Source organism: Crocuta crocuta, unplaced genomic scaffold (assembly GCF_008692635.1).
Source record: "Crocuta crocuta isolate KB4526 unplaced genomic scaffold, BGI_CrCroc_1.0 scaffold121, whole genome shotgun sequence".
NCBI lineage: Eukaryota > Metazoa > Chordata > Mammalia > Carnivora > Hyaenidae > Crocuta > Crocuta crocuta.
The window spans coordinates 3,288,084-3,309,767 of record NW_027528608.1 but is presented as its reverse complement, the minus strand read 5'-3'; the positions used below and the strand labels follow the sequence as shown (position 1 = coordinate 3,309,767).

The following is a 21,684-nucleotide window of genomic DNA, read 5'->3' as shown; positions in this document are numbered from 1 at the left end:
AAAAGTTATACGCAGACTTTTAACTGTGGGGGTGGTTGACACTCCTAAGCCTGTGTTGTTCAAGGGTCAGCTGTATGTCCCAAGGCATAGCTGTGAAATTACTGCCTGTCCTGTTCTGCCCTGTTTATTGTGATACGAAAGCCACAGAGGTCATGCCAGTACCACACTTGCCCCCCAAACCCCGACCCCCAGACTCTGGACATGGTAACGCCTATCCCGGGGCACTTGTTCTGAACAAGGACAAAGATGGTGCGATCACTAGGTCACCTCCTCCACTGCCTCCTCCCTTCTCTGCTGTAATCTTGAACCACTTCGAGTTGCCCTGGAACCCACCGGGACTGATGGAATAACGGACGGGTTTAATCAATTGTTCTCACTAAAGGGAATTTAGCCCAAGAGAAGGTACAACCTTCCAATACAAAAATAAAAGGCAACAGAGAAACTCAGGGCTAATTTGTCAAGCTATAACGTAATGTAATCGAAGAAATGAGCTGCGTGGGTAATGCAAGGCCTCCTGCTGGAGGGAAAACAACCCTGTGCGCCCCCGGCTTCCAGGTATCAGGGTGCAGTGACGCCCTGGGAGGAGAACATCAACACAGGCGCACTCACAGCCACCCCCCCATCTGTAGGCTCCAGAGTGGCCTTCCGAGCCCCCGGGCCCGAGGCTGTGTGGGGTGCTCCTGCTGGGTGACGGGGTGTTTCAGGGCCAGAGTGTGGGCTCTGGGAGGCGGGCACGGTCAACACCCTCTCCCCAGGCATTCCAGCACGAACGACCCACTTCTGAACCGTCGTAAATTCCTTGTCACTCTGGTGACTTCAGAGCAGCCAGTTACTTGGAATGTAGGGGTGTTTTCAGGCTGCTATGGTAAAAAAATCATAAAAATGGGTAGGAAGAGGTTTTGTGGAATAAACAAGTATAAAATGAAGTCACTACTCTATTATTAATAACTTACTGGTGAATCCTCTGTGAATCTGGCAAGAGAAAAAAAAACCCCACAAAAACTCAGGTAGTCCCATAGTTCCATGCTGCAAATACATAGCTTCTCCAGCAGGTGGAAGACGTCTTTACCACCCGAGAAATGGGAAGAAAGCAAACATTAATCCACATAAAATCAACAGCCCCCAAAACCAACCATATCTGATTGGTTTCATAAAACTGTCTACTTTATCAAGAAGACAAGGAACGGGAGCCAAAAAATGACTATTTACAGTGGAATAAAGATTTTAAAGGAAAAATCTACCCTAGTAAACAGAAAAATAAAACTAACTTCAAAGTTTGTTAGTTATATATGCAGACACACTGCATGTGTATTTTCTAAGTGAGAACACAAGTTTGAATAATAAAATTATATATGATGTACATATCATATATATGAATAACTAAAATTATGTATAACAGAATTGTGTAAAATAAAATGTATATGTATAAAAATAATAAAATTATCATATATAATAGGAATAATTTATAATTTCATTACAGTTATAACAATAAAAAGTGCAGGCCAAAGAGAAAACTTACTTCACACAGCCATTCTTCTCGTTGTGTTCTTTCTTCTCGGCCCACCTAAGAGGCTTCTTATTTGGCTTCTGACATAAAGAGCTAGGAACCAAAAAACATTCATTAGAATCTCTGAGCCCATTAACCCCAATCCTGAAAATGACTTTATTTTCGAGGAGAAAACTCATTAAAGAGCACTGAGGACTGAGTCGCTCCACATACACAGATTTATTTCTGTGTAAACTGCTGCTCAGCCCGAAGCACCATTTAGGGAGGGAAGCCCTGTTGACACACAGCCCATGTCTCCTGGGGACCACGGCCAGGGACTTCGTGCAAAGTACAGAACCGTAGGGGAGAGAAGGCGAGCCGCGCAGACCATCAGCATTATGGAGAGCTCCCCGGGCTTTTACCTCCCTGTCTCCCCACGTTGGCCCAACGCACAACAGCACAGCGGACATCAACCCCAAACGCTGGGAGAAATCTTCTATTTCAAGCCAGAGAACCAGCCATTCACCAGGCAGTGTAATCTCTGACTTTCTCCTCTCCCTTTTTCTCTCCTGGCCCTGCCCAGGGTGGCTCCAATCACGCGGCTGCAGTGCCGGCGGCAGCGCTGGCACCCAGAACCCCGGGAGAAACCCTCTCCCTCTGGAAGACCTGGGAAACAAGACCCACGGAAACCTCCATCTTTGTCTCTTCTTGTTTCCGCTGCTGTTTTGCCCTATACGTGGCCCTAAACCCACAGAACTGCATGGCTGTTTCTCAACGAAAAGCCATCTACCTGGACAGAGGGACAGGGAGCTTCTAGAAAATCGTGAATGTGAGGAAAATCCTGGAAAAAGGAGAGAGTGTGCCAGAGGGAGGGGGTCCCCCATTTCTATTTATGACCCAACACGAGTCCCAGGCTTGCCCCAAGTTGAGCATATTCGTAACAGATCGAAAGCAGCAGGGCAGTCACCAGCCACAGAAACTGAGACAGAATTTGTGGTCTGAACGAAGGGAGCTGCTGACTTCCTGCTAAAATAAACAAGAAAAACAACAAGGTCAACCTTCTCCAGAGGATGTGAAAAGAAACCAGTCTCACGCTATAATATTCAAGATATCCAGAACGGAAGACACGACAACACACCAAGAACCAGGAAAACAAGATCAATCGTCAAGGGAAAAGCTTATTAGCAGATATGGTTCCCAAAATGGCTCACAAATGAGAATTACCATGTACTTAAAAGCAGCTATCATAACCAGAGTCCATAAGAGAAGGAGAGGTGAGCACTCCTAAATGGAACGATAAAAGTGATCAGCAAAGACTTAAAAAATTGTTTTTAAAAAACAGCGGTACCTGGGTGGCTCAGTCAGTTAAGCCTCCGACTTCTGCTCAGGTCATGATCTCGCAGTTCGTGAATTCAAGCCCCATGTCAGGCTCTGTGCTGACAGCTCAGAGACTAAAGCCTGCTTTGGATTCTGTGTCTCCCTCCCGCTCTCTTTCTGCCCCTCCCCTGCTCGCACTCTGTCTCTGTCTCTCTCTCTCTCTCAAAAATAAGCATTAAAAAATTTTTTCTAAAGTTCTCAGCAAAGAAATATAAACTATAAAAATTTCAAATGAAAATTTTAGAACTGAAAAATACCTCACATTTAAAAATTCACCAGATGTGCTAAACAGCAGGATGGAAATAAAAGAAGACTCAATAAAGTTAAAGATAGAGCAGTAGAATTATTAAGAACAGCAAGAAATAAAGGTTGAAAAAATGAGCAGTCTCAGGGACCTTTCGGACAATATCAAAAGGTGTGACATTTGTCTCATCAGGGTCTCAGGAGAGGAGAAAGAGATGGGCGGGTGCAGAAAAAAACCTCTGTGGAATAGCAGCCCAACACTCTCCAAATCTGATGAAAGACAGAAACCTACAAATGAAGAACCTTAATGAGCCCCAAGCATGAGAACCAGGAGAGAAACCACACCATGCAAGTCATAATTCAAGTGCTCAAGCCAGAAACAAATCTCAAACGCAGTCAAAGGAAAAAAGACACACTGCAAACAAAGGAAGCAAGAAAAGGGTGGCAGTAGGTTTTGCAGTGGGAAGGATGCGGGAGGCACACAGTACAGTAGTATGTCTCTAAAATACAGGGCGGAAAATTGTCAGCCGAGACTCTATACCTAGCAAAAATACTTTTTTTCAAAACCGAAGCTGAACTAAGTTTTCCAGACATACAAAAGCTGAAAGAGTTCAGCAGCAGCAGACCCACAAGACAATAGTGAAAGAGGTCCTTCGGGGTCAAGGCAAATGATGCCAGATGGAAACCTGGACCCACACACAGAGTGAAAAGCTCTGTAACTACGAAGGTAAATACAGAAGCTTTTTCTCTTCTTTACATCCCTCGAAAAGATCACTAACTGTGATCATAGATTCGAGGATTTATAAAGAACGTATAAATGCAATGCAGGACAACACTGGGATGATGCCCAGGAGGGGAGCAACAGCAGCATACTACTCTAAGATCTTACACAATCTGCGAAATGGAGTAATAGTGCCTCTTTTCTGTGTTTTCACAAACATCGACATGCATCTCGATGAGGGCAGGGTCACAGCCAAAGCCTTTGACACCTGTCACTCATCTTCAACAACCAGTCTTTGCCTTCCACCACCTTGTACCGCCATGTGGCCAACATTTACCCATCCTTTACGCTATGACCACGTTGCCGGACCTGCCTTACAGAAACAACTTTGTGTCACAAGGGAACAAGGAGACTGTAGAGCCACTACCAAGCTTTGGTCAACTGCGCTGCTAAACAGCTGTCACAACGTTCTTCTTTTAAATGAACATATGTTTAGTCAAAACTTCCAGGGCCAGTCTTTACTGAAATTGAATCCTCTCCTGTCATCAGTCTTATAGAACGCTGTGTAAGACAATATCACATTTATGTATCTGTTCAATTACCCTGAATTTTCAAATCCTACCTTGCTGTTGGTATATCTGGCTCCGCGTATATAGTTATTCCCCTCTTCGTTGGCCAGGATACCGAAGACTCAGCACACTGTGAACAAAAGAATACGTATGCAAGCAAGATATATATTCCTAAGGAGATGAAATTCCATGGGAACTCTTCTCATAACAATCGTCCCAGATAATTTTCAGTCAACTGAGACAGGGAGAGACCAAGAACTTTCGGGAAAGCTGGGGGAATTACACCATTGCCATAGCCACTAAATTCCAGGGTCCAAGTAGCAAGCGGCTGGCACCTCAGACACTCAGTATTTCAAACATCCTATAATTATTTCACTTGTCTTGTCAAACGACTGGAAGGACAGATTGGACTTGAACTTAACTATTAGAATGTCCCATAATCTCAGGTTTTCACATGAGCATAAACACACAGTTGTGTCCAGAAGCCACGAGGCCAGGAACAAGAAGGAAGCTGCAGTTATCTTGTTCTTTAGAAATACAGCAGCGGCGCCTGGGTGGCTCAGTCGGTTAAGCACGTGACTTCAGCTCAGCTCATGATCTCACAGTCCGTGGGTTCGAGCCTGGCGTCGGGCTCTGTGCTGACAGCTCAGAACCTGGAGCTGCTTCAGATTCTGTGTCTCCCTCTCTCTCTACCCCTCCCCCACTCGTGCTCTGTGTCTGTCTCTTAAAAATAAGTAAACATTTAAAAAATTCTTTTAAATTGAAAAAGAAATACAGCAAACTCACGAAGTGTATTTTTTCCTGAAAGGCACTATCATAGCCAAGGATTTCTTACTAAAAAATATATTTTTGGATTTCAAAGGAGACTATTCTAAAATTAACATTATATGAACTTTGTATCTAATGAATATTCAAAAATACAACCTTATTTATATCTTTCAAAGAGATGTGCTGTTGCTTCTTTTCAGATTTTTTTTTAGACAAGCCTCCCAATGAACCCGTACTACAGCTTATAGTTTTATCTGCAAAATAAAAAGTGATAAAAGAGTTATCTTAGAAAGTACTATTCATAGAAAACAGGACAAAAAGGAGTACAATTTTTAAAATACTATTATAAAATCTTAATACATGAAAGTATTATGGAATAGCATTTTGTATTGAACCTGGAGGGTATTAAGTTTTAAAAACCTTGTTTCAACCCTTATCACATAAAAAAGAGTTTAAAGAATTCCTTTACTGGCTTACAAGAACTAAACATAATTTACTTTCCCCACTTACCAGACTATATTTTTCAAAGAGGTCCACAACATGGCACCCAACACATGTGGCTCTTCTTACAGTGCGACACTGACACCTGTCCCCCTGAGAGACAGGCTCCTCTTTTTGTAAACAAAAAGTCCCTAGGAGTAAACTGGGAGTCTAAAGTATAGTGACTTTTCATTGGCTGAGTTGTGACCATCTCTCATTGGCTGAGTTGTTGCTGGACTGGGAGAAAAATTTCGTTACCTCTGCTGGGATTGTAAAATAATCAAGGAAATCAGTAAAACCAACAGCTGCTTGGCATTAGTTGGCTCAGGCCATAACAAAATACTATAAATTGGTGGCTTAAACAATAGAAACTTATTTTCTCACAGGTCTGGATGCTGGGAAATCCAAGATCAAGGTACTACTTATAGAGCTATCTTCCTACCTTGCAAATGGCTGCCTTCTTATGTATCCCCATATGGAGGAGAGAAAGTACTCCGGTGTCTCTTCCTCTTCTTATAAGGGCACTAGTTCTACTGGGCCAGGGCTCCACTCTTATGATCTCATTTAACCTAATAACTTCTTTAAAAATTTTTTTTTAAACATTTATTCATTTTTGAGAGGGGCTGGGGCAGAGAGAGAGGGAGACACAGAATCCGAAGCAGGTTTCAGGCTCTGAGCTGTCAGTAGACAGCCCGGTGTGGAGTTTGAACCCATGAGTGGTGAGATCATGACCTGAGCCAAAGTCAGATGCTTAACTGACTGAGCCACACAGGCACCCCTAACCTAATTACTTCTTAAAGACCCTATCTCTAAATACAATCACACTGGGGTCAGGGCTTCAAAAAACAGATGAATTTGGGGGGCACACAACTCAGTCCATAGCATGGTTTGCTTTGGAAAAACTCAATAAAAACACTAAGCCTCTACCTGGCTAAGAAAAACAAAGATAAAACAGTTAACAAATACCAGAAATGAAAGAAGAGACATCACTACAGGTCCCATAGACACTGGAAGGATGAAAAAGGAATACTATGAACAACTCTATGCCCACAAATATGGTAACACAGATGAACTGGACCAATTCCTTGAAAGACAAAGTCTATCAAAACTCACACAATTCAGTCCTAAGACTGGTAGGTGAGGCAGAAAAAAGGGCGCCTGATCTGTGCTGGCAGAGAGACCTTGGTGATAACAAAGCAGAATATCAGCCCAACCAACCAAACTTAAGTAAGCACCTAAGGGGGGGTGGGCTAGAGGAGGAGAGAGGCTCAGAGCCAAGAAGGGCTAGGAGGGTGCCTTTGCAAGGGTGGGAGTGAGAAGCAACCCCATGTGGGAATGCAGAACCAAAGTGGGGGTGGATCTAGGTCTAAGAGAAATGAGGAAAGCATCCACAAGGCGGCTGTGTGTGGCAGAGGGAGGGTATCACCCTGAACTGGGTGAGTGAGGGGCACAGGTGAGGTTTAAGGGGATGGGAGTACTGTCAGCAAATAGAGTGAGGAATGCATCTATGCAGCAAGGGTGGTAGTAATGGTCATAAACAACCAGTTTCTTATAAAACCAAAGAGTGGTTGATTATACAGGAGGACTGACCCCATCAGTAACTACAGTATGGATAACGGAAGGTAGGAATCTCAGTCACAGAGGGGTATAACAAATTTGGGAGGGCATGAAGCTAGAATAAATCCAGTAGCAGGATCACAATTGGAAGTAGTGGTGTGAACTCCTGCTTTTCAGTACATAGATTATAGACAGATAGAAAATACAGATGTAAGTATATGGAGGCACACGTACACATGCACATAGTCCTCAGCTCTGTCCACTGAAGGGCCTGGGAGCAGTAACACCGCAACAGAAACGAACAATCCCAGCTCCCAGATCTTGGCTTCAAAATGCCACTCTCCATTAAAAAAAGCCAGGGAATCTTGGAGAAATGACTGATTTCAGGGTTTCAAACAGGAATCTGTACGAATATGAATTAATTAGTAAATAAAAAGGAATGGTATATTTATGTTTCGTGATAGCAGTCTGCAAAATATTTTTACAAGGTGAACAGTAACTTTCAGTGGAGAAGTCTGGCAGATGCTACCTTAATTAAGCAATTTAAGGAAACAATTCATCAGTAATGGGATAAATCAGTTTTGGGTCACCTGGTAAGATGAACACAGCATCTCTTTTGAGGGATCCCTGCCACAGGTGCATGAGCTGAATCTGATCATGACAAAAACATCCGCTCCCATTGAGGGACATTCTACAAAACAATTGGTCTATAGTCTTCAAAGGTGTCAGGGTAATGAAAATCAAGGGAAGACTGAGGAACGATTCCAGAGAAGACGTAACGGCTAAGCGCAGGAACAGGTGCTGAGCCGCACCCTTCCACCACAAAGAAATCGCAGGGACGAGTGGCCGAACCTGACTGGTGTCTGAGGCTCATTTGATCACGATGTGTCGATGTTACTTTTCTGATTCTGCTGGCTGTGTGGTGAATATTTTTGAGAATACCTTTGTTGCTAGAAAAACACACTCAAGTACTGGGGAAAGATCCAGTGAGCAGTTTAATTCTCACATGCTTTCGAAAGAGACTTCTCTGTCAAGCTCTCCAACTTTTCTCTGAGTCTGTGATTATCCTAAAATAAAAATCTCATTGATGAAATGGATGTAAGCCCCATGAAAGCAGATACCTGCTGCCTTCCTTGCTGAGTCCCTAGAATAGTCCTGACGCCTAAGTGGTAACGAACATCTGATGAATAAATGCACCTGGATCAGGAGTGTAGCTAGTCTGTCACAGAAGTCAAGACTGTCTGTCTAGAACTGATAAGCCCAGAAATAGTAAATTAATCATAAGTGTTTCAAAATTTGGAGATAACCACCAAAATAAATAGCTAAGGGGTAAGATAAAGGTTTACCTCTAGGGAACGGTCTGGGGTGAGGAGAGGTTGCAAGAAGGAAAGTACTTTCCATTACTCTTGTACTATTTGACTGTTTAACCACATATTAACAAAGAATTGTACTTTCATTTAAAAAAAAAATGTAAGTCAACTTCAAGGAGAAGTACTACAAATTAATTAAAATACAGTTGAGGGGTGTCTGGGTGGTTCAGTTGGTTAAGCTTTTGACTTCAGCTCAGGTCATGATCTTACGGTTCAGGAGTTTGAGCCCCGCGTCGGGCTCTGTGCTGACAGCTCAGAGCCTGGAGCTGCTTCAGATTCTGTGTCTCCCTCTCTCTCTGCCCCTTCCCCTGCTCAGGTAACTCTGTCTCTTTCAAATATAAATAAACTTACAAAAAAAAAACACAGTTGAAAAACCACGTCACTATGATCACAGGGAAAGGAGAATCTTTGCTTGGACAAGTAATATCTGATCATTTTGTTTTTCACATGACAACCAGTTACATCTCACATTAGCATTTCTTTAGTTTACCATCAACCTTTTCCTTTCCAAAGACACATGTAGTCCATTCCAACACTGACTATAATATGGAAGAATGGGAAACTGTTACTGCCCGGCAATCTCGGGCTACTTAAAATACTAATGAGATATCCGTATGACGGAAAGCTGTGCAGTGATTAAGCATAATGTAAAATGCCTGCTATTTTCCTACTCTGGTGGAAATGGGCACATATTTTTATTTCCATTTGTATTTCTCCCGTCAGTAACAGGGGCTCCTTTCAGCAAGAATTCTCATCTGGGAGCCCTGCAGGAGGCACATCACAACACAGGGTGGGGGCCCCATGTGCCCAAGTCTGCCACAGGCCAGGCTCCACGCCACGTAAGCTCTGTACGTTGATCAGGTCACTGGGATGGGAACAGTGCCTCCCCATGTCACATAGGAGAGAGGGACACTGATATTCCAGCCATCTTACATCAGAGCCCATATCCTTAAGCCACGTGCTCCTGGACACCTCTGAGTGTCCAGAAAGAAGTTCACCCAATGTTAACTGAAAAACAGTACCCAGATGTATGTGTAGTAGAATCTCATTCCGATGAGAGAAAAATGGTATAAACAGCCTCACAACTGGAAACTCTGGAAACTCTTTAATAACTAATTATTAAAGACGGCAGGTTTTTAAAACTCTTAGGTCATGATCTGCGGTTCGTGGGTTCGGGCCCCGCGTCGGGCTCTGTGCTGACTGCCAGCTCAGAGACTGGAGCCTGTTTCAGTCTGTGATTCCCTCTCTCTCTGACCCTCCCCTGCTCACGCTGTCTCTCTCTCTCTCTCTCCTAGAAATAAATAAAACATTAAAAAAAATGTTTTTAAAAATAAAAAATAAAACTCTGAATATCTGTATTTCTCTGTGATAACAACATTACCGAAGTAACTGAAAATAACACTAAATGTAGGGAATCATTTCATTGGCGAGAGCTTTAACTTAGTTGAGGTTTCCGATTACATGCGTGCAACAACACCCCCACAGGTACACATGTGCCTGACGTGAGAGGGAGAGAAGTAAGGGGTAGAGGAATTACCGCAGAGGGTGAGCCAACAAAGAGGAGCTGGCAGATGCCACTCTTGCCCATCAATTCCAATCCATTATGTACGCCAGAGGTAGGGAATTAAAGACTGGGTATTCTTACCCTCATAAATTGCCTCTCACTGTTATATGTGCTGCTGCTTAAAGTAAAAATTGATCATAAATCTGTACGTATACTCAGAGAACATATAATCATCACTGGTGTGGGGCTGGGCTTGAATAAACCAGTTTTACACGTGACACCTCTTACGTGTGTTCTTTATGTTATAGTTAAACCCTCTCAGTAGGGACTGCAAGGCAAATGGCCTCTGCCAGCTTCTACGTCATAAACTGGTTCCAAGAGAAAGAGAGAAAGTTACCACAGCCCTTCTACACAAGCCTTAAACTCTTTAAACAGCTGAGTGGTCTTTTATGCTGCCTACAAAACGCCTCACACATGTAAACTTACCCAGGATCACAGCAGCTGGCCCAAAGTCACCAACAACAGCCTTGGGCCACGGATGCTGACAAGACTGAGCCAGAAACGTTAAGTCATGTGAATCTGACAGAGAGAACACAATTCAGGATTAAAGCATGAAATAAACCCAAACTAAAAATGCAAATTCGCTGGTCTACTACTTCAGCTCTCGCCTCTGCTGGGAGGTCAGGGGGGACCTAACTCGGGGCAGGAAAGCAGTGTGAAGGGGCTGAGGAAAATGGAGTTGAGAGAGACACATTTAAAATTGTTTCCACTGTCCATGACAGACTCTTCTCGGATTTCCCTGTTAATAAACAGCTCTTTTATCTAACAGAGTATCTAAAATGGGGTGCCTGGGAGGCTCACAGTAGGTTGAGAGTCCGACTTTGGCTCAGGTCATGATCTCACGGTTCATGGGTTTGAGCCCTACATCGGGCTCTGTGCTGACAGCTCAGAACCTGCTTCAGATTCTGTGTCTCCTCTCTGTGTCCCTCCCCTGCTCACACTCTATGACAAATAAACATTAAAAAAAAATTAAAAGTGTCTAACATGGTAGACATGTGACGTTGTTTTAGCAATATCTTTAAATTATGAACTTACGGACTTCTGAAAATGTAGTTTCATGTTAATAAGAAATTGAGAACAGTTTTTTCCTGGTCTCATTAAAAAAAAAAAAATGTCCTGTTGGGGCGCCTAGGGGGTTCAGTCGGTTAAGTGTCCGACTTCAGCTATGGTCATGATCTCACGGTTCGTGGGTTCGAGCCCCGCATCGGGCTCTGTGCTGACAGCTAGCTCAGAGCCTGGAGCCTGTTTCGGATTCTGTGTCTCCCTCTCTCTCTGACGCTCCCCTGCTCACACTGTCTCTCCTTCTCTCTCAGATATAAATAAAACATTTAAAAAATGTCCTGTTGATAGGGACCTCAAATCGTCACAAAATCACTAGAATTAGAATTAAAATATTAAATTCAGAGTCCAAGTCTCTGCCTCCATATGGGGAAAGTATGCACAGCTTACATCAGTACAGTAAGATTTATACAAATAAGACAATTTAAAAAAAAACACCATGTAAAAAAAATAATAAAATAAATAAATAAACCACCATGTATATCGATGAGGATGCACTCACTTTCCATTCCCTGAGAATCTTCTCCTTGCAAAAACATTGGCCAAAGAGTAAGGGCTGGATTGAGTTTACTGGAAAAGGATGCCGACTTTCTATTCAATCGTGGCTTCTCTACAGAATGAAGGTTCTTATTCTCCTTGGGGGATATGTAACAAGCAAAGTTCTTTGCAACCAGATCATCGTTAACACAGACCTGTACAATTTCGGACATTTCATGAATAAGACAAAGAGAGTCAAATAAATGACTGTTTAGAAAATATCCCAAACTGGACCCCAAATTTCAGTCTTCAGAAAAAATTATTTTATAGGACATAATCTGATAGAAACCAATTTCTCGACTTTTGCCCTGGTGATGACAAGCTAGATACTTCTGACCAGCCCAGCTGATAAGAAAAACAGGAAGAATCTGGACAAAACAGAAAAAAATCTTCTTGAAAGCACTGGAGAGCTAACAAGACTCTGCCAAGCAAAGACCTGGGCAGTTGGCAAAGGCAAAGCACGAATCATAAAAGGAAAAACTGATAGGGGCACCTGGGTGGCTCAGTTAGTCAAGATCTCACAGCCCGTGGGAGTTGGCTCTGTGCTGACAGCGTGAAGCCTGCTTGGGAATCTCTCTCTCCCTCTCTCTCTGCCCATCCCCTGCTTCTGCACACACACATGCATACATTCTCTCTCTCTCAAAATAAATAAACTTTAAAATAAGCTTAAAAAAGGAAAAACTGATAAATCAGACTTTATCAAAATTTAAAATTTGCTTTTCAAAAAACACTGTTAGGAGGAAGAACGGGGGCACCTGGATGGCTCAGGCAGCTAAGTGTCCAACTCTTAATTTCGGCTCGGGTCATGATCTCATGGTTCCTGGGATCAAGCCCCTCACATCATGCTCTGTGCTGACAGCTTGGAGGCTGCTTGGGATTCTCTCTCTTCCTCTCTCTCTGCCCATTCCCCACTCATGCTCTCATAAATAAATAAACAAATTTTAAAAAAGAAATGAAAAGCAATCTACAGAGAGAAAATATTTTTAAATGTTTATTTATTTATTATTGAGAGAAAAAGAACACAAAGAGGAGACAGGCAGAGAGAGGAGGAGACACAAAATCTGAAGCAGGCTCCGAGCTCTGAGTTGTCAGCACAGAGCCCAATGCAGGGCCTGAAATCATGAACTGTGAGACCATGACCTGAGCCAAAGTTGGAAGCTTAACTGACTGAGCCACCCAGGTGCCCCAAGGAAATATTTTTAAAATATTCTCTCTGGATGGACATGTATCCAGAATATATAAAGAACTCTCAAAACTCAATAAAAAGATGACAAACAACCCATTTTAAAAAGGGTAAAATACAATGGAATATTATTCAGCCACAAAAAGGATGGAATTTTGCAATTAGCAACACCACAGATGGACCTAGAAGGTATCATGTTAAGTGAAAGAAGTCAGAGATAAGACAAATGTTGTATGGTTTCACTTAAATGTCAAATGTACAAAACAACAAATGAATAAACAAACAAAGAGCAGGCACAGAACCATAAATACAGAGAAATGACGGTCACCAGAGGGGATGGGGGAAGGGGAATGTACAAATGGGTGAAGGAGAGTGGGAGATACAGGCTTCCAGTTCTGGAATGAAGAAGTCACAAGAATAAAAGCTTCATAGGGAATACAGTCAATGGTATTGTAATAGTGTTGCATGTGACAAATGGTAGCCACACCTGCGGGGACCAGAGCGCCATACAGGTTTATTAAATCACCACGCTGTACATCTCAAACTGATATAACATTAAGTATCAACTATATTTCAATTTAAAATGTTATCAAAAATGTGCAAAAGATCTGAATACTTCATCAAAGAAGATACGTCGATTGCAAGGGCCTATGGAAAGACACGCAACATCATGAGTCATTGGGGAAATGAAAAGTTAAACCACAACAAGATACCACTACACACCTATCAAAGTGGCCAGACAAGTGTTGAAGAGGAAGTGGAGGAGCCAAAACACTCATAACATTGTTCATGGGAGCATAAAATAGTTAACCACTTTGGAAAACAATAGGCAATCTCTCAATACCAACCATACCACCCAGAAATTTGACTCCTAGGTATTTGCCCAAGAAAAATGAATGCATGGGTTCACAGGAAGAATTGCACATGAATATTCATAGCAGTTTTGTTTAAGTCCCAAACTGGCCAAAACTCCAATGTCCACCAAGAAGTGAATGGATAAATACACTGTAATACATCCAGACAATGGAAAAGTATTTGACAATAAAAGGGATAAAGCGGATAAATGCTAAAATAATTCTGCTGAGTAAAAGAAGCCAGGTAAAAAAGAAAACACCTTGTGCCTCCTTAGAGAGCTGGAAGCAGACGGTGCACCCTGTTTTTCTTTTCCTGACAATTATGACCTCATGCACCTACTGTAAGTTCTCTGTGCTAATAAGCATGCATTCCGCACTCCACCACCCCACCCCCACCGCCGGAAGTAAGAACTAGTTATCTGCACACAGCCACACACAGAGGGAAAGAGACCTACTGGAACAGCAAGAAGAAAGAAGTCTGTAAGGAACTTGTTTAAAGATGTTTTACAGGGCGCCTGGACGGCTCAGTTGGTTAAGCGTCCGACTTTGGCTCAGGTCATGATCTCAACAGTTCGTGGGTTCCAGCCCCACATCGGGCTCTGTGCTGCCAGCTCAGAGCCTGGGGTCTGTTTCAGATTCTGTGTCTCCCTTTCTCTCTGCCCCTTCTCCACATGCACTCTGTCTCTCAAAAATAAACAAACATTAAAAAACTTTTTTTAAAGATGTTTTACAAGACTGGTCCAAGAGCCAACATTTTGTTACTTTTCCCAAAGTGAAAAATAAGCAATGAAATGTGAAATAAGCAATGTGCAATTGACAAGGATGTGGGGGAACCCAAAGAGTAACAAGTGAACCTTATGCCAAATGGATAACATCATCACAAGGAAGAAAGGTGGGGAAGAAAACCACCAACCTAAGTAGCTTTGGAATACAGTGTTTTGGCTGCATGCTCTAAGGCTAAGGACAAACTTCTTTTTCATGGGAATGTGGGCGAGCAATTCCAGATTTACTTTATGTGAATACTAGGATTAGTCAAGTAAGTATATGGTAGTTAACAACGATAGGGTCCAGAGTAGGTGTCAAGATAAGGAACGGGGCAGGCCAGAAAGAACCCCGTGATGCCGGACTGGAATGAGATGCAGAGCAGTGTGTACAAGGATGGGTGCACGTCCACGTGCTTCCTGTCTGCAGAGGGGCCTACAGTCACTGACCCCCGGGAGCCATGAGCACACCTCGTGCCCTGGTCTTACTCTCTGAACATCACTCTTCAAGAAGCAGCTGATTCCAGAGCTGGGCTGGAAAATGACAACATTAGCCTAGAGCATCTCACGGAACCAAAATGTAGAAAGGTTTCCACGATGGGGTACACTGAAAGGACGCACAGGCCACCCTGAAGAAGCTGCTAATGGCCAAATATGCGACAATTTGAGCAAGATACTAAGGACGGTAATGGATTCTATCCCCTAGAGTAAAACAAAGAGCCCAGAGACTATACTAAGATAAATTACTGAATCGATTAATAAATGGGGGGGAAAGGGCCAGTTCTTTATAGAACTCAAATCAAAAAATGTAGAAGGCCTGAGAAACCTGGGTGGCTCAACTGGTTAAGTGTCCAGCTTCAGCTCAGGTCATGATCTGGAGGTCCGTGGGTTCAAGCCCCGCATCGGGCTCTGTGCAGACAGCTCAGAGTCTGGAGTCCGCTTCGGATTCTGTGTCTCCTTCTCTCTCTGCCCCTCCCCTACTCACACTCTGTCTCTCTTGGTCTCTCAAAATTGAATAAATGTTAAAAAATAATTTTTTTTTTAATGTAGAAGGCCTGACAGAAAGGGGCAAGCACCACAGAAATAAGCATTGCAGGCAGAATCACTGAGGGGTATTTGCACAGCCCCAGAATAACGCCCCATAAGATACTTAACAATTTCAAAACGAAAAAGCAGTAACTGCAGGGTGCACCTGGCAGACACCACCTTACCCAGGTGACCAAGGTTAGCCTGAGCGGTAACACCACGTATCAACATCAGAACGTCCCTGCGAGGATGCAGACGGGGGTACGGGCGTCACTTCTGTAACATCCTTGCCCCAAATGCACCACCTCGATCTAATCACATCATGCAAACCCAAGTTGAGCAACGTTCTACAAAATAACTGAACAACCCCTCCAAAGGGTCAAGGTCTTAGAAGATGAGGAAAGACCGAGGAACCATCACGGACTGGAGGAGCCCAAGGAAACAGCAGGAGATCTTGGATCATGTCCTAGGCAGAGTAAGGAAATCAGGGGGGAAATGGGCAAAATTCAAATTAGATTTGTGGATTTACTGAAACAGCATTTTAGGGGCACCTGGGTGGCTCCAGTCAGTTAAGCGTTTGACCCTCAAATTTCGGCTTATGTCATCATCTCATGGTTTGTGGGTTCAGGCCCCGCATCAGGCTCTGGACTGACAGTGCAAAGGATGCTTATGATTCTGTCTCCCTTTCTCTCTGGACCCCCCCACCCCCACTCAAACGTGCATTTGCACTCTCCCTCAAAATAAAATTTTTTTTAATGTTTAATTTTGAGAGAGACAGAGCATGAGCTAGGGAGGGGTAGAGAGAAAGAATGTCAGAGTCAGAAGCAGGCTCCAGGCTCTGAGCTGTCAGCACAGAGCCCTATGTGGGGCTCAAACCCACGGACCTCGAGATCATGGCCTGAGAGCTGAAGCTAGAACCTAAACAACTGAGCCACCCAGGCGCCTCCAAAAATATTTTAAAAAATAAAATAAATCCATGGTTAAGATGCCATCTGTTGCTGCATCTTTTTGCCCTGTGCCACCCTCCATAAGGGGACAGCCACCCTAATGTTAACAGCTGATAAGTGGGGGCAGGGAGTTCACATTGTGCCCACTTCCTCTCTACTTATGTTATCTCAATTTTCTACAATGAGCACATATTACACAGTGAGAAAATTATGCGAAGAAAAAAAAGCAGTGAACTCAAACCATGCCAAATATGTGTATTTATAAAAATTACATCCTAGGGGGCACTTGGGTGGCTCAATTAAGCGTCTGATTCTTGATTCTGGCTCAGGTCATGATGTCACAGTTCACGAAATGGTGGCCCAAGTTGGGCTCTGTGCTGAGAGCCGGGAGCCTGATGCGGGTCTCGTGCTCATGAACCTTGTGACCATAACCTGAGCCGGAGTCAAGACGCTCAACAGGCTGAGCCACCCAGGAGCCCCAACTTTTTTATTAGAGTTTACTTATTTATTTTGAGAGAGCATGAGAGTGTGCATGTGTGTGTGGGGGAGGGACAGAGAGAGAATCTCAAGCAGGCTCCACGCTGGGCACAGAGCCCTATGTGGGGCTCAATCTCATGATCTGTGTGATTGAGACCTGAGCCGAGACCAAGTTGGACACTTAACTGACTGAGCCACCCAGGGGTCCTTATGTGTGAATGACGTTCTTTTCCTTAGTGTTTACTCTTTGTTTTATTAAAATAAAAAATTTAAATGATGACAAAATATTTTGTAAATGCAATTCTTTCACTTACTTTTTCATTTTTTATAGTTACATAAAGGTAGACCTCAAAAGTATCTTCTTCCACAGCACACAATTTGGCTTCCACCTGGGTAGTTGCTAAACAGCACAAATGAACAAACGTAAATTATGAGCTGATAAGTATACTTGAAGCAGTTACATTCTGCCTATTAATCTGTGCTAACCACCTAGCATCACCCAGCGCCACCAAGGCCAGCAACCTCCCCCTGGGAGGCGGTGGGCGGTCAGACACGAAGAAGGCTCTCCCAGCCTGGAGCCAGCCCCGTGCCCTCCACCCCCTGCCCCTACCAACGCCTTGAGCAGCTCTTGGCCACCTTCCCTTCCAGTGCCTCCTGAATCCACCGACTCAGTCTCTCGCCTGAGTGCCTCCATGCTGCTGATGCCCCGTCAAACGGAGCTATTGGCGCCTCTCTGAGACCCAGGAACCCACACTGCAGTTCCAGGCTGGGGCACCTTCGGGCCCTATGCAAAGTCCGTCACAAACGTGGTTCATGTCACCACTGTCACCACCACTTATGGGCGAGGAGACGGGGCTCACAGAAGGTTGCAGGGCAGGATGCAATCCCCGGTGCTCTGCCTCCTCCACCCCTGTATCTCCCAGTGTTCCCCAGTGGGCTCCCAGTGCCCACACTCTGCAGCCAGAGACCCTCCCAACCTCTCCTGTCTCCCAGGTCCCAGCATCTGGCTCTCCTGCTACCTAGACACCAGGGCGGTGCAGGGGCGGGGTCGGGACCCCAGCAGGTGCCGGGCAGCACCCAGCCATCTCACATCCTAAATCGGCAATAATGATCATTACACATCACTGAAAAAGGCAAGGCTTTCCGTGAGTTGCTGGCTTAGCGACGTGCACAGACACGTATTTTGCAGTACACGGCTTGCATGCGCACGCCAAGGGGCGGGTCTTATTGTGGGGGAAGGAGCCCTCACCCGAACAGCCCCTTTCTCATGTCAACTCTCCCTTGCGGACAGCCACACCCACCCGCAGAGTTCCAGGGGTGCAGAGTCACTGTGATGCAGGGTGGGAGGAGCACCAGGTAACAGATGAACACACACGTCTCAAGCCCCTGCGCCAACAGAAAGCTAACCCCCCTGGGGGTCAAGTCAAAGCAGGCTGCGGCGATGGCGCACCTGCCTTACCTTTCAGGATGTTCTGAAAGTACTGAATAGCTGCGCTGTCCCACTTCTTGGCAGGTCTGCAACAGTAAACAGATGCCGCCTTATCAAACACAAATGTGAGGCTGGGACACCAACATCTCTTTGCAAGCCACCCGCTGGCTGCTTCTGACACTGTGTGGTGAACATGTGATGCAGGGGCCCGGGGAGGTGGGCCTGGCTCTGCCCTGGGCGGGGGGGTTGGGGGGGGGGGGTCCCAGCCCCGCCCTGCAGGGGCCTCCTCCGGCCACTGTCTCTGCTGCCACCCAGTGCAGGGCCTCACAGAGAACAGGCCCCCTTGGGGCTTCCCGAGCGGCCCACGCCCACCACTAGCGCATCGCCTGTCCCCTCACCAGTGTCCCCTCCCCAGAGACCTGAGACATATGTCTCTCCGGCCGGAACACAGGCTCCCGGAGCAGGGACGCTGAGTGTGCAGCGCTGGTTAGGCCAAGACGTTAAGAGTGGCTGGGGGACAGCGGCCATCAGCGCCTCACGCCATCCCCACCCGGCCGGCACTCTCCCCTGCCTCCAGCTTTCTCCCATCACCTTGCCCTTCCCTGTGCTCTGGAAAGAAATCCCTAAGGGCTGTAGGCGGTGGAAGAGAAGGAGTATTTGGAAGCAAGGAACAAAAATAACGGAAGTTCAGGGCAGAGTGACAGGTTTTCTGTCTCCGCCAGTTTCACTCCCCAGAGACGCCACCACCAGGCTCCGGGCGCTGTTTTAGGGATCAAATGAGGTAACATACATAAAGCATCCAGCCCCAGGCCTGGGCTAAGGTTTTATTTTATTTTTACTAAAACAGATATTTAGCACATTACTTCAAGAAAATCAAAGGGTCTGTAAAAGGAGGCAAAAAAAAAAATTGAGACAGTGCTTCTAAAACCTTGCTACACACACAAAAATGACCTAGTAAGGTTTAAAAAAATGAAAGAAAATGGCCTAAAGGAAAAAATCAATCTAGGCTATTACAGGTAAACCAATCATTCAGTCTGTTTCCTTCTCATACACAAAGAACCACCACATGAAGAGATACCAACTTTATAAGCTAGAGAAATGCAAATTAAAAACAAAATGCCATTTTCACCCAGCAAACAATCAGAAATAAAAAAAAAAATTAGTCGACACTGCACGAGGAAAGAGCACTCCACACTCCAGTGATGCAAGAATAACCTGCTAGGGCCCTGGAGGACCGTTGGACAAAATCCACAGAGACTGTAAAACACACATTGACCCAGACGTTCCCGATGCCACGTGTGCCCGCCCAGAGGGGGCGTCCGAGGCTGGGGACAGTGCCTGGGGAGCACCGCAGCGCTGGGAAGGCGGTGACGCAGATGGGGGAGAACAAGAAACCATCTGCCTCTGAGGGGCAGCTGGGCGTGGACAGAGCACCCTGATGCCAGCCCTGGAGGGAAGGAGCTGGCTGCCCCGGAAGTGGGACGGGGAGGGGGCAGGGGCTGCTGCTGTGTGGGGGACCCACTCTCCCACGGTCTCCGAGGGCAGAGGCCGTGTGGGCTGGCCGCAGGGAGCCTGGCGGGGCGCCCTGGCATCGGCAGGGACAAGCTGGCTCATGGTGCAGCTTCTGAGGCTAGCCACAGGCGATGCACTCACCCTCTCAAGGGAACTGTAGGTGCGGGGGGGCAGGGACTGGGAACGGAGGGTCTCCACAGATCCCACGAAAGCCTCCACAAGAGGGGTGGCCTCCCGGTTCAGAGAACACAATGCAACATCATCAGGACGTGCCAATTAAGCCCAAAGTGTGCCAGGCCTTACAGTTTTTCTTCCCACAATGCCACAGTCCTGAGGGCGGTGGGTTACCAGGTGGCAGGGGAGGGCTGCCCCAGGACCTCAGGTAGCACTTGGTCAAGACAGCGGAGGGGCGCCTGGGTGGCTCAGTCGGTTAAGTGTCTGACTTTGGCTCAGGTCATGATCTCATGGTTTATGGGTTTGAGTCCCGCATCGGGCTCTCTGCTGACAGCTCAGAGCCTGGAGCCTGTTTCAGATTCTGTGCCTCCCTCTCTCTCTGACCCTCCCCTGCTCATGCTGTCTTTCTCTCTCAGAAATAAATAAAACATTAAAAATTTGAAGAAAAAAAAAAAAGACAGTGGAGCTCGCAGCCACACCCCTGCAGAGGTACTGCCCAATGCAGGGACCCATCCTGTGCTAAAATTGGCGATGCAGCCCAACCCTAGGAAAGCGAGGCAAAGGCGGGAGGGAGTGGATGATATGTGCACACGTACACGCGTGCGTGTACCTCTCTCCATACCATGTTTTATAGGCATTTATCCACATTCTCACAGGAAACGTTCTGTACACAGTGCTCTGGAAACACTCTAGCTGGCTCTCAAGAGGGGAAAGATTAAGGTCAGCAGACAGCCAGTTATGTTCACCACAGAAAGTCCAACAGTAGAAGGTAGTACATGCACTAGCGGAGAGCTTCAGCACACATTATTAGGTTAAATGTGCAGAGAAGGCAGTGTGTTCTGATTTTCATGAAAGGCTCCATGCAAATGAACACAGAAAGCACTGAATGAGAGCTGCAAATTCAGAGTCTGGACGGGTCACAGAGGCCTGGGTGGGGAGAGAGAGGCTGGAGAAAAATGTGATGGGCTTTTTTTTTTTTTAATACTCCATGAAGCTACATGCCAATGTGTCTCTTTACAGTTAATTTACTACTTTTTCCAATTAAAAAAAAAATCGCAGAGCACAGAGCTCGGGCTCCCCTGTAAGGCCCCCTCAACTGCAGCCTCTACAGAGGGGGCTACCCAGGGCACTGGGCTTCACGGCTGGGTTCCAGGATCCACACACACCAACTCAGAAGCTGCCTCGTGAGTAACAAAGTGGCCACCACCCTCAGCACCACCCAAGGGGAACAGGTTCACTATCAACATCGTCCACTTGATTTCGTGACTTTTACCCACGATTTGGCATCTGTCACAGGCAGCACTTACACGATTTCAGCGCTGTCTTCGCAGAAGTCAATGTGTAACGTAACCGGCTTCGTGCAGTACAGTCTGAATTTCTTCGCGCGGTAGGGAAGCTGCATAAAGGTTTCTACTGCAACTCGGATGCTTAAGGGCAAAACAGAAACAGTTCCATTACAAAGAAAACTTCCACGTGAGGTATTTCTTTTAAAGCACACCAATGTGATTAACATACTTAAGACACACAAAAACCAATTCTTTCTGTTTCTAACATAGCCACCAACAGCAGGAAGTAACTATCACACATTTG

At 45.4% G+C, this 21,684-nt stretch overlaps 1 protein-coding gene across 1 annotated transcript in view; it reads right to left on the bottom strand.

Moving 5' to 3' along the window:
• Window positions 1-21,684, bottom strand: part of TDRD12 (tudor domain containing 12) — a 73,516-nt gene that overhangs the window by 37,522 nt on the left and 14,310 nt on the right. The window contains exons 4-11 of the mRNA XM_077754642.1: window positions 21,402-21,521; window positions 18,439-18,494; window positions 17,294-17,379; window positions 11,697-11,886; window positions 10,562-10,654; window positions 5,321-5,418; window positions 4,450-4,526; window positions 1,520-1,600 (exon numbers count right to left, since the gene is read on the bottom strand). Coding sequence (XP_077610768.1) covers window positions 1,520-1,600; window positions 4,450-4,526; window positions 5,321-5,418; window positions 10,562-10,654; window positions 11,697-11,886; window positions 17,294-17,379; window positions 18,439-18,494; window positions 21,402-21,521 — 801 coding nt within the window. The remainder of the gene's footprint in view (window positions 1-1,519; window positions 1,601-4,449; window positions 4,527-5,320; window positions 5,419-10,561; window positions 10,655-11,696; window positions 11,887-17,293; window positions 17,380-18,438; window positions 18,495-21,401; window positions 21,522-21,684) is intronic.